Here is a 13,216-nt window from a genome sequence, read left to right on the forward strand (position 1 = left end):
ATGTCGAACAAAGTTGCGTTTAGTGCTGCTTTGTCATTGTCTTTCATGAAGTAACCTACTTTTGGTCAATGAAAAGACGTAATAAAATATAAAAGCTATAAAATAACATCTTAAATTGCAGTTGGCCCCAGTGATGGGTGCGGTAATGGATGCGGTCCTTTGTTTTGGGGTTGATTATTCCTTTGGTATTCCAAATAACAGTTTTACAGCCCTTCAAACAGCTTTGAATGACTGTAATGACCATCAACAACTCTTCTACTTGTGCTTGCCAGACAGATCTGTTCATCAGAATCCTGACTGGTTGTTGACGACCGGTTGTCCATGAGGAGCGTAGCTGTGGTCAGCTTTTTCGCAGCCAGCAAACTTGTTGACTGTCCGTGCGTTGGCTACGTTTTCCTGGTTGTGCAGATGTACAGGAAATTGAGAATTCTGACAACTTGACTGTGTTGCTTGCGGAGCGTAGTAGTCCCAACAGAGCAATATAACAGGAGACACATCAGCAGCCACGAGTCTCTTTGCCGGCTGTAGGCTGCTGATGCTCGCCTGCCTGTGCTTAAAGTGAGACGTGAGGCCATTTTCAAGGTTTCTTCCACTGTTTTTCCATTTAGGATTAACAGCTGTAAGTTGCTGATTTTATCTTTTGAGTCAATGTGGCTGTTGTTAATCCCTTTAAAGCTATAACTGTAATTAAGTTCTATATACAAACACCTGGCGTATTTGTCCTTGAGCGCTACACTCAACCCCTCTGCACTCTCACTGTAAACCAATTTGGATTAAAATGTCAGTTAAATGGACAAGATGTAAATATACAACAGCAACGGTGTACAGTAGCTCCTGCATAATGTGTTTACAGAGGAGTTTGGTAATTAGCTGTTGCAAAAAGGTCCAAAGACGTTTGAGACCTTGGACTAATGTTATCGTTTAGGGTTGGTGAATGACGCAAAGAGCTCCCTTTGTTGAATCGTCTCAGCTGTAGGGGTGACTCCAGTCTATAATTCAGGCTTGACAATGCGTTCCGCTTGGCTTTACAGATAAAGCAGAAACCTACTGTCATGGAGACGTATGGATTGCAGGTCAGCTGAACTTTTCTCTCTTTCTCCTCGAGTGGCGGAGGAGATATTGATTCTCAGGCTCATTCTCGGTGAGCGTCACTGAACTGTAACACCTCGTATAACTCCAGAGGAAGAGAGGAGCAGCTGACATATAGTAGTCTCTACTAGCCTCCACAATCTGTATTCACTTCAGACAGGTTTTCTGCGCAGGGCATTTGTCTTACAATATTGCTGCTCTAGCATTATATAAATTACAGGCTCTATAGCTCACCAGTCAGTGAACCCAAGGCTGCTGTGGGAAGGTAGAGATGACATGAAAACGGTTGAAACAGTTGAAAATTGGTTTGATTTGCAGGAAGATAAAGGTGCAGGAATTTGTTTTGAGAAGAGAACAAAGGCAGTTGCATGTAACTCTAACTTGCTTTATCTAAACAGCAGGTGTGGGCTTTTATCAGACAGATTCAGTACACGCTGTACAGGATCATGTTCCTCAATACTAATTTAGTTATAAACGGGAACAGTTGCCAAGGTCATTATTTTTAAAACTGACTTTTTGGTAATATTTGTGCAACACCCATGTTTGCTAACGGCTTCACTATGGCTCTGTTGACAGTATACTGAAAATGACTAATACACTTGAAGCATCAATATTACATGCAGGATTCCTAGTGTTTATTTTAGTCTACTTGGAATAATGACTGGGTAACACCCAGCAGGTTAAACCGGGAACAGAAAATTATTTACCAACACTGTTCGACCCAGAATTATTAGACTCAGGACCCAGACGAGAGCAATTAAAACATAAAACAGCGTGCTTTTGTTTGGAGCCAGCCGTGTGTTCTGTTTCACACCACTGCTTTTTCATCGTAAGGCTATGCTTTTGTGTGTGGAGTTTCTCAGAGGAAGGAAAGCGCATTCAGTGTACCGTGAAAAACCCTTTGCGTGTTGTTTACCTTGAAGTCTTTAGAGTTTTACATCTAATAATTTTGAGAAATACCCAAAATATTTCACAAATGCAAATGAGCTCTTGATAATGTTAGTTATGCCTCTGGTTATGAAGAAAAATGAAGTCTTTGATCATTCTGGTCTTAAACGTCTATTTATTTTGTGTTCTATTAAAGCACTGTTCAGTGCACTTAGCCCCAGTGGCTGTCGACTTCCACACTCAGAACCAGAAAAACAGCATTTTGCCGAATGTAACAGGATCTCGGCAGAATAAGCTGGAGTTTTTGTTTCCATTATCATCTGAGGGCAGCTCATCCCCTCTAACTAATCCATCTTGACATCCACCGCCAGCGTTACCTCCACCTTCTATACTTAAAAACACATGACCACCCTTTTACAGCACTCTCGGTAAAGAGCCAGGGGAAAAAGCTGTGAAAATGAAGACGTTTCTTCTAATTTCACACTCCGTGCTTGATCGTTGGGCTCTTATTATGCCCCATTTGCTTCCCTCCACTGGCTGTGATGAAAGCGGGCCAAAGAGGCCATGACAGGACAAAAAGGGTCCCTCCATCAAAACACATTTTGTTTGGGGTCTTTTTTAGCCTGGCTCAACCCTTCCCCCCACATCACTGCCAACACTTTCCCCTGCAGTTTCCCCTGTCTGCATCCCTCATTAGCAGAAACCCCCACCTGTCTCCACATTCATTTTATTAAACTGCGATTGTCCAAAGCTCTGTGCCCAGTAGAAGCGGACTGTCCTCTCTTGTTTAATTGGCCCAAAGCCTCCCCACTGACCCTCAACAAGTGGGAAGGTCAATGGCTGCTCATGACCTGGGATGATGATGTCTGCCAGTACGGGCCAAAAGACAGATGTATCCTTAAGCCGTACCACAAAGAATCGGTAGCTTGTATAATCACGCGGCCACTACTGCTTTATTTGTATGATTTTAAAGCTGATCACACGTTGGTGTGTATTAACATTCATTTTGGTATTAGGTATGATCAGATTTTAGGTTTACATAACTAAATTGGCAGCGTTACCATCAAAATGTGTTGCTGATTAAATATAAAAAAAACAATGTTTTTGTAAGTTGATTTGCATTATAATCACTTAAACATGTTTAGATTGTGAAGAGGAGCCGGGCCAAACCTGAATCAGGTTCATGAATCTGACCTTTTAAAACAAACCTTGGTAACTGAAAAATCTGCTTTTACAGCATTGATTGTCCTGTGTACAGATACTTGTTTACAATTAAATGTTAACAGATTTCATTCTTGGAAACTTCAGTTTTACTCATTAGACATGTTTGGAAAAAATACATCTATGATTCAGATAAACAAAGTCTTATTGTTGTGTTTTTTTTTAAACTGCGTCCTCTTTTCTCTCATCAGTATTATTATTATTATTGGCTGTACATCAGTCTTTTCTGTTCAGATTGGTTGTTGTGATGGCTTGGGTCAAGCCAAGCGTCACACTAGCAGTGATTAATTAGGACATGGGAATTAAGAACTAAAGCTGTTCTAATTAGTCAGAGGGTGTTTGATAGAATGCTGCTTTACAATAAGAGGGGTGACTTTCTTCTCCCAACCCGTCAAAATCTGTCAAAATCCTCACTAAGTGGGCACTAATTTGAGAAATTATATCAGCTGTGAAGTGAAGAGTGAAGGGGGGGAGGCAGAGTTGGACAAGCAGTAGAGGGTGCAGCTGATGGAAAGTGGCTCTTGGGGGTTGAGATCGGGATTTTTCCTTGGCTGAGATGCCGAGGTCAAGGTCACGACCTGCTCAGTGGTTCGAGCACATGGTGTTTAAAGCGGGTTTGATCCATGGCCAAGGGGCAGGAAAACCACAGAGGTTGCATCTGGAGTCTGCACAGTCTGAGCGCGCACTCAAATTGGTGTGCGATATGTGAACTTTGAAGTAGAACAGCATACCCAGAAAACCTGGAGTGAAATTTGCCCCTTGATTATTCTTTATATGATTACCTGTGTAATATGATTATGCCAGTTTAGTTTGACTTTGATTGTGGAAAATTCATGTCATGTTTCCTCACTGCCTCGCTGTAGTGAAAGAGGCTTTCACTGCCGTGTCAATAACCCATTACAGTATGTGCTATGAATGTGTCCTATTAAGATACAATAAAAAAGTAGGACACGCTATCACATAAACCAGAGCCTCTCTGCTCTGTTCATGTGACTTAATGTCACGTCTTGAGTTTCTTTTAACGCATTACAGCATGTGAATGGTTTTTTCAATGAGAGGACAGGAAAGGAGAGAGCAAACATCAAACATCAAAGCTGTCTGCCTCCACAAACCATGGTTTACATTTTTCAGCATCCCAAGAGTTAGAGTTTTTTAAATGGATACTTATTCTGAAAATTATGTCTAAACATTAATTGCAGATTCACATATTTACAAGATCGACAAAAAAGGCAAACTGGTTGATGGTATAAGCCACGTAGGGTCTCAAATGACAGGGTAGTAATGATTCCCACATTTCTTTGTTGGATTTACTTGTCATAGAAAGCCATGTACAAAGTGCCAGGCAACTGATGACATCCAGCACATACCCTGTTCTAAAAATGTTCTAAACCTGGAACTCAGCAGGTCTTCTAACAGAAGTCTTTTAACACACACACACACACACACTGTAAACACTGAACCTTAATGTGTTCAAGTGTAATCGAGTGTAAAATAAGTTGATCCTCAGACTGTTATTGTTATGTAAAGCAACTTTATTTTATAGTTCATTTATTGGAATAAGGTTCAGAGAAAGCAATTTGTGAGTGGCCATGTTAATATACCAATATCACCTCAAGAAATAGGAGGACATGCTGGAAAGGCTGTCTCTCATTTGCTCCTTTAGACTAGTCTAATGCATCCATTTAACAGTTATTAGAAATATTACGTTTCTTTGCACCATGTAATCGATTTATCAAAACATTGCCCAGAGCACAGCCAGTAATCAAAATAAAATGCACATGAAAAACATTCTTGTTATTGCTGCAAAATAGGTATCAGTGGGGAATTTATGACAGTTTAATATTATTCAGAAACATGTGGAGCATTTACTGCTTTACAGCTGAATTGCACTTAATTGAATGAATCAGTATAACTATGTGCCTCAATTACCAAATGCTTTTTTTTTTTTTTTTAATCTTTATTTAATTCGGTCTCCCTGTCAGAGTAGTGAGATGGAAAAATTCACTGTTTATGTCTGTTCTTTGTCAACAGTGGGAGGAAGTGAGTGGTTACGATGAAAACATGAACACCATCCGGACGTACCAGGTCTGCAATGTTTTTGACAACAATCAGAACAACTGGGTACGGACAAAGTACATCCGGCGTCGTGGCGCTCAGCGCATCCACGTGGAGATGAAGTTCTCGGTGAGGGACTGCAGTAGCATCCCCAATGTACCGGGCTCCTGTAAAGAGACGTTTAATCTTTATTACTATGAATCTGATGCCGACACGGCCACCAGAACCTCACCAGCTTGGATGGAGAACCCCTGGATCAAGGTGGACACCATTGCGGCAGATGAGAGCTTCTCCCAGGTGGACCTAGGAGGCAGAGTGATGAAGATCAACACTGAGGTTCGGAGCTTCGGCCCTGTGTCGCGAAATGGCTTCTACCTGGCGTTCCAGGACTATGGCGGCTGCATGTCGCTCATCGCCGTTCGTGTCTTCTACCGGAAGTGTCCTCGTATCATCACTAACGGGGCATTGTTCCAGGAGACGCTCTCAGGGGCAGAAAGCACCTCTCTTGTTGCTGCAAGAGGAGTTTGTATCCCCAATGCAGAGGAAGTGGATGTGCCCATCAAACTGTACTGCAATGGAGATGGAGAATGGATGGTACCCATCGGGCGCTGTATGTGCAAGGCCGGGAACGAAGCTGTGGAGAACGGGACTGTTTGTCGAGGTATGTTTTGCTCTTATTGTGTTTTTGTCAAATCTGCTAAGCTTGATGAATCAGTCTGTCATCATCACAGAGTAATCCAGCCACTAAAGGATACGGTCCATGCAATGTTTATGTCTGGAAGTGCACTCTCCACTGTGAGCTGTTCCAGAGATCTATTCATTCCTGTTCAGTTGATGGAAAACACGATGGAAGGTATAAATCCTGTGCATAGATTACTCATCTGAAGCTATCACCATATTTCCATAAAAATGATCGTAGCCTCCTGCTTTTCATTTTCCAACAGAAATACACAGTGAAATATGGCAATTCACATGTTAATTCTGGCCACGGTTTGGTCTGAAAATACGCTGCTGCCTTTGGAAATTGTGACTACAGAACGTGTTTAGTTTAGTTCTTCTGAGCTGCTCTGGACCTTGTAGCAGGTCTACAATTGAACCTCCAGTCTATTATAAAAAGGTTAAACAAAAATCCCTTTGCGTGCATGTAAAGAATTGCATTAAATGCAAATTTGGTGTTTGAGTTTGCCATTATGCACGTGTGTAGGCTCTTACTTCCACATTTGAATGTTGTTCTTTTAAATCACGATGCAACATCATAGCCTCTCCTCACAGAGAAGCACCTATCTGTGCATATTTAACAGGACCCATGCTTAACAGAAATTCAAAGAGAGTAAGAACTGCAATTTTGAGTCTGTAAAATCTCAGTGTTAATGTCAAAGTTCTTACAAAACGGACCCAAGAGCACGAGTCAGGAGGCAGATGTAAAAGTAAGGAGTCTATACTTAGGGGGAAAAAAAAGGATACAAAAATCCAAGCAGGCAAACAAAGTACAAAGGGTTGGACTGAGGCAAAATCCCCAAAAAACAAACAAAAACAAAAAAACAAAAAAACAAACCAACACGGGCAAGGTCAAAAACACGATCAGGATCAAAACAGGCAGGCAAAGAACAGAGCGCTGCAAAGCTAAGGCACATGGCACAAAGACAGTCTGGCAGATTGCCTCCTTCCATCTATGAGGACAAAGAGGATATTTTTCAAAATTGCCTGCATTTTCCTATCAATTGGAATCCCTCACAGGAAAATTGATTTGGCTTTTCAAAACATCAATGTACCCAACATTTACCTGTGCCATGCCCTATCCATACTCTGGCAGGTGGTATTTGGCCAACGTGCTTAGAGATCTTGATCACGTGAAACAGCATCACAGTGTGCAGCCTGCAGACTGGAGCCGTGCTGCTCCAGCCCAGCACAACAAACCACCCACCTGCGTTTCAGATCGGTGTGTTGCTGCCTCTCTTATGGGCGTCTGTAATTACAACACATCCCCCAGTGTCTGTGTTCTGGGAGGGGAAACGTGATGGGTGCTGCCTCGCAAACACTGCCAGGCCCGTTCAGTGACTACTAATGAGGACAGGCACCAGCTCCTCCTTAAGGAATACAGACCAATAAGAGGCACGCGACGATGACTACCCTGCTGTAGCGAGCCACTCTGAATCGACGTCCGTGCATAATTACACAAATCTGCTTGTTTTTTGACCTACATGTAATTCACTGCATGTGGTGGATTGGAACATCTCAGGGGTGTCCTCAGTCATGGTGTTTTTTTGTGCTAAACGGGATTATACAATTAAATGCTGTCCTCTTAACGGGGAGAGCATGTTGATCCATTTCACATCCTCGCAGGAGCTGGGCATGAGACTTTTTAACTGAACAACTGTGGCATTTCACCTCCCATTTCTGACCATGCTACTGCTTATTCCTCCTTACCTGTGGACCACATTCTCTCTTCTTCGTCAGTTCTGCTGCAGTAGTGAAAGCTATAGATACGAGCATTGCGGAGCTCGTAGACAGACGGTAGTGATCCTGACAGAAGCACATATATGTGCACACAGATTTTGTCCATGCTTTCTGTCACTGTGTCCTCCCTGATCATGTGATGGAGTCACTGAATATTAAAGCTTTATGAGAGGGATGCATTATCTGAGAGTGCAGCTGTGGAATGCAGCAAAACGCTACGCACGGAGATGGATTTTATGGCTCCATACAATAGTTATGAGCCTCTGCGCAAACAACGGGGAAATGTGTATTTCACCAAGAAATAAAATAAAATCATTACAGTTAAAAAGAATATTATTCTCCGGTCCCTCTATTGTTCAAAAAGCCTGTTTTGATGGGAAGCTGCCACCAGTTGGTCTGCTCTCTATTCATCCTCCTAAACAGTGAAAGCTGATATCAGTGCTAGAAACTGTGGTCAGCCACTGCTTTTCAACTGCCAGAAGTTGGATAATGAATTGATCTATGAAAGATGCGCCTTTGCCTGCCGATATTATGGGGTAATGAATTGATTTGTGAGAGGTGCCCTCGGAGGGTTTGTAAGATATCCCCTTTCATAGCTGGATTATGGAGCCACAGAGACAGCATAAAGCAGCCAAGATGAAAGAGACTATTTGTACTGTAATATTAATAACATAGCCAATACTTGGTTCCAACATCTTTGCAACTAAACGTGTAATTACGCATGTAACAATTAAATCCTTGGCAGGGATCCCAGAAAATAATTATGCTGTCATGAAATCTGTCAAAATATTGACAGTAGTAGGGGACGCTTACATCAAATTGCTGAGGCCTTTTTCTCTGCGATTGTCTTACAAGTGAGATTAAGTTTCTTTGCTAAGAAGTGCTGGGAGTGAAGGAACCACACCAGGGTCTTTCAGCAGAGACAACCCTGAAAAGAGAGATCTGATTTCCCCTCAGAGCCTTGAGGAGATGGTGCACCAAAGAGACACATGAGGTCCTGTTTGCTCTTGCTGTTCACTTCAGAATAAAAAGCATTCTTTCCAGTGGGGCACAATGAGAGCCATGTTCATGGGTGGAATTGCAAACTCCTTTAACAATGCCCATGTGTGTTTTTTCACTGTAATCTGATCATCTAACCCCCATGCTATTGTGAGTTCAAGGGTCTCGACTGTGGGAGCGTGGCTCGTGTTATGGAGCAGTGAAGATTCAGACGGAGACAATCTGTCACAGTGATAACAACAGTTTGATTCATGTCTTGGTTATGTTTTTGTTAATGACTGTTTGGGGAGTAAAAAGAAAAGCATCATAAAACAAGCAGCGTAGTTTGTGTGGCCCTGTGGCCAAAGATTTGTAGGGAGAGATTTGTCAACACTTAACATCACACAGCGCGACAGTGGATTAAAAAAAAGTGCCACTGTTACATATTCTGCATGCTCTTTTACTCATGTAGTGGAAATAATGGTGTGAAAAATTGTTTTGATGGTGAAACCAATGACGTTGCCTGAGAAAGAAAAATTCTTTCTCAGGCAAATATAAATATGTCACATAAACATAAATGCATTTTGCATACGGTATTTTTTCCCTGATAGTCGCATTTTTCCAATAACATTCCATAACGCAGTTATCTGCTTGTATAGTTTCAAAATAAATTCCAGGCCATGATGTTAAATCCTTGTAGTAGACAGTGAAACTGCACCTTACCTGCCTTTGTTTGACACAGGTGCATGTGCAGACATACAGTACCTAGATGCTCACAGGCAGTGACGCTATTCAGATATCCGGCATAATGGTCATAGCAAAGTCTCCTGGATATGCATGACCTGCAGCGAGTCAGTTAGTCACATGAATGATAAGCATTTTGAGGTCACTGTGTGGAGAATTTGGAACTACACTAGGACCTCTCTTAATGTCAGTCTCTTCGTGAGGTCTACATCAGGGGTGGGTAGTAGCTGCTTGGAAGTGTGATTCCTGCTGTTGCTCCAGAGCAATTAGATTAAGGAGGAAAGGCTTCAGTAATTCTTCAGCCAAATGTGCTTGTAGATAAAGAGAGTTAGGGGGATCGAGTGCAAAGGTGGGTGCTGGGAAGACATGATTGGATAGACATGATTGCATGGAAAAGCAGAGGGGAGGAGGCGAAAGCAGGAAATGAGTCCCCCTAACCCACTGTCAGAATCCCAATTATTGCAGTCTCCTCGTCTGGAGAGGGTTTAAGGGTGGAAATCAGCGTAGCACAGACAAATCCACGCTGCTGCCTTTATTTCCCTGGGTGCCTCTGTCTTTAATGGCAGCTCTAATTGACTAACAGCGCACGTGGGGAACAGCCACGCTGATGACTGGATGACTGGGATGGCTGTCCTCTGCGCTGGAACAAGACACAAAGCAAAACAAAACAAACACACCCCCTCAAGGCTTTTGCTGCATTGTGCAGTGTGCAAACAATGATGAAGGAAGGTTTGTACTGGACTGCAGCAACAGAGAGCGTGAGGAAGAGAGAGTGAGAGAGAGAGAGAGAGAGACAGAGAAAATACGAAAAAGAGAGAGGGAAACCAAAATGTCAACAGTCTGCCTACACAGTAGACATTCACACAATATTATGTTAAAGTAAAAGCCACACTTATTCTCTTAGATTGATGGCTGCTTCGGCTGCTGTTACGAGCTGTTTAGTTAAGAACGCGGAATACAAATTAGCGCCTGAACAGATGTTCATTACTGCAGCATTTGCCTGTTAAATGGCATCATAGACAACATGACTTAATTTCCATTACTGATCTTTTCATTTAGACCCAATAAAGGGCCTGTGATGTACATTTGATAGAGGTAGCCTCTTTGGTCTGTACAGAGCGTAGGATGTTCTAACAGCAGGAGGCAAACAGGCGAGCTCTAAGACGTGTCATTCTGTCCACAGAGGCCCCAGGGAACGTTCAGGACTCTTTATTCCCTCTTTCCCCACTGTGATGGGATTTCAGTATGGCCAGGTGCTTTTTTTTCCCCCCCTGTCTGCCAGTCTTCCTTTTCTCTATCTGTTCTGCACCCTGCACACATCCATACAGCAGGAGAGAGAAAACTAGAAAAAAAAAGTGTTGGGGAGCCTGTAATGAGAGGAAGGAGAGAGTCTAATGAGAGAAAAACTGAAAAGTAAACACACATACAGGCCTTCTAAGACACATTACTACACAGTCAGTGCACAGATCAAGTAACAGTAGGCAGTCTTGTGCACACAGGAACACAGACCCACACACATACACTTAATCATCCTTATTTTCACAGCACATTCATCATATGCGGATGTGATAACGTGACCTGCGATCCCTGCGAATCTCCCTGAACTCAGAGATCATGGCCTGTTAAGCTGGCAAACGTTTTCCACATGTTTTTGCACAAGTCAGGCTCCGCTCCATATGCCCCACCGTCATACTGCTCATTATCCCACACCATCTTTTAAATCTCAAATTCAGACAGTATGACCTTTTATAATCCCAGCACCTCTTTTCCTTTTACATTACTGGTCATCTCGCTGACTGTAGAGGCTTCCTGCAGATCTGGTTCTTGCTCGTAACACCTATCCCTGTCTCTGCCTGAGCCTGGAGATACCACAGAGCCTGATGACCACAGACTGTTTTCTGGTGTTTCTCCATGAGAGTGGAGCTGGGTGACAGCCCTGAGACCATATAGGTTTTGTGCATGATAAATTTGCCTTGGACAGGTTGTCCTTACACTTAGGAAATAAGAGCTGTGCACTATATAGAGATCCCTCCAAATGTGCCTCTCTTTTCTCATCAGGGACAAGGCCGGGGCTTTGTCAAAACATCCCCATGTGCTCTCTCTCAGATGTCCTCGCCTGTGTCCTGTTAGAGGATTCAAGTCTCTTTCTTGGCTAAGGGAGACCGATGGATCAAGCATGTGTCTGGATAAAAGATGAGGAACAATCGGGCTCACAGTTAAAGACATGGATCCCTCTTGAGTATCAGTGACCTTGTTTTCCAATGATCTATTAGAACTCGGTCAACATTGAGAGGAAACTGTGGTATCTTGTGTTGTATGCTGCTGACCTACATCGGAGCTGTTCTAAAAGTGAGAGTGGAGAGAAAGCTTATCCATTCCTGACATCTATGTGCCACGTGTATTTTGTAGTATCCAAGGGATGAGCACAGTTGTTCACACACAGTTAACCCCTTGGTCGTTCGCTAGGAGACGGAAACGTTTGAGTCTATATTCTGCTTCGCACAGGACGGTCGTTCAGTCTGATAGAACGTCACACTGTTGCAGCATGGTGCTTACTGTTGTGGCGTTTACTCAGCTTAGATATGTGCCCCTTAACACTGAGTAGAATTACAAAAACATCTGGTAGTTATATAATTCACTGGCTATTCATTGTTTTGCTGTTCAGTTCATTGGACTTCTTTGACAGTTGGTTCCTCTGAGAAGCGCTCTGATGACAGCAACTTGTGTAACTGTATGACTGCAGTCTGCAGTGGCCTTCACCTTGGCTTTCACTTAGTAGTAGTACAGTAAAACAGAGAACAGGCGTTTCATCCCATATGGAGAAGCCGCTGCAGAACTATAATGGATTCTAAAATAAGAAACATCACCCACCAACAAAGATCTCACCCCTGTTAAACTTCAGGCGATTAAAGATTAAATCGCTGCATGAGTGAGGCCGAGAGATGTGAGAGTCGAGATGGATCAGAATGGAAAGGCAAAAAGGGGGGAGAAAAATATTAACAAGGACACATGAAGTACTGGAGCTTCTTTCTCCTCTGCTCCTCTTATCAGTGTTATATGCCTCGCCACCCTTCAACATGCTGCACTAATAACCACAAGAGAGATCATCTCCTTTGAGCACCCTAAAAGGAAGGCTTCACAGGGAGAGAATATTAATCATATAAACTCCCCAACTCCAGCATTTTGTGGTTTGGATGTTTTGACTTCAGCTGAGGGATTACTTGGTTGTCTGCACTGAGAAGATTTCCTGATATAGCTCATTTCAAAACACATAATTTCGGAAAAGCGTGGTTGTCCGCCTACAAATAATTCTACTAACATCTGTTCTGGAAATTATAACATTTTTTTATACATATTTTGACTATGTTCTGTGAGAAAGGCACTTTTTTCATCTTCTACATATAAACAATGACATATGGAGTGGATACACAGTTGAGATCCATAAATCCAAAATCCCTGTTAAGACACTGTCCACTTTGCTTTGTACCATGAGTCAGCGTGCACTGTAAATCTCTGAGCTGTCGATAAATCTCTCTGGTAGTGTCATTAAGATAAATTCCTGTGCATTTAATTGCTTGGCAATCAGAGTGATTTAGATTCAGCATTGCACCCTGCTGTTCTCAAAGGAAAACAAAAAGGCTGAGTTCAATTAACAGCTAATTCCAGTACCTGAGACCAAATAGGAAAAAAAAAAAAAAAAGCAACAGAAACAGAAAGTATCCTTGGACTCAAGGGCAACATCTCTGTTAAGCTCAGTGAATCATGTGAGGAGATCATGTCCACA

At 42.6% G+C, this 13,216-nt stretch overlaps 1 protein-coding gene across 2 annotated transcripts in view; it reads left to right on the forward strand.

Annotated features, from left to right (window-relative positions):
• ephb2b (eph receptor B2b) overlaps positions 1-13,216 on the forward strand; it is a 115,756-nt gene that overhangs the window by 49,561 nt on the left and 52,979 nt on the right. For both annotated transcript variants that reach the window (XM_041033462.1, XM_041033464.1), the window contains exon 3: positions 5,230-5,914. In XM_041033462.1, the coding sequence (XP_040889396.1) occupies positions 5,230-5,914 (685 nt within the window). The remainder of the gene's footprint in view (positions 1-5,229; positions 5,915-13,216) is intronic.

This window comes from Toxotes jaculatrix, chromosome 3 (genome assembly GCF_017976425.1).
Source record: "Toxotes jaculatrix isolate fToxJac2 chromosome 3, fToxJac2.pri, whole genome shotgun sequence".
Taxonomy (NCBI): Eukaryota; Metazoa; Chordata; class Actinopteri; family Toxotidae; genus Toxotes; species Toxotes jaculatrix.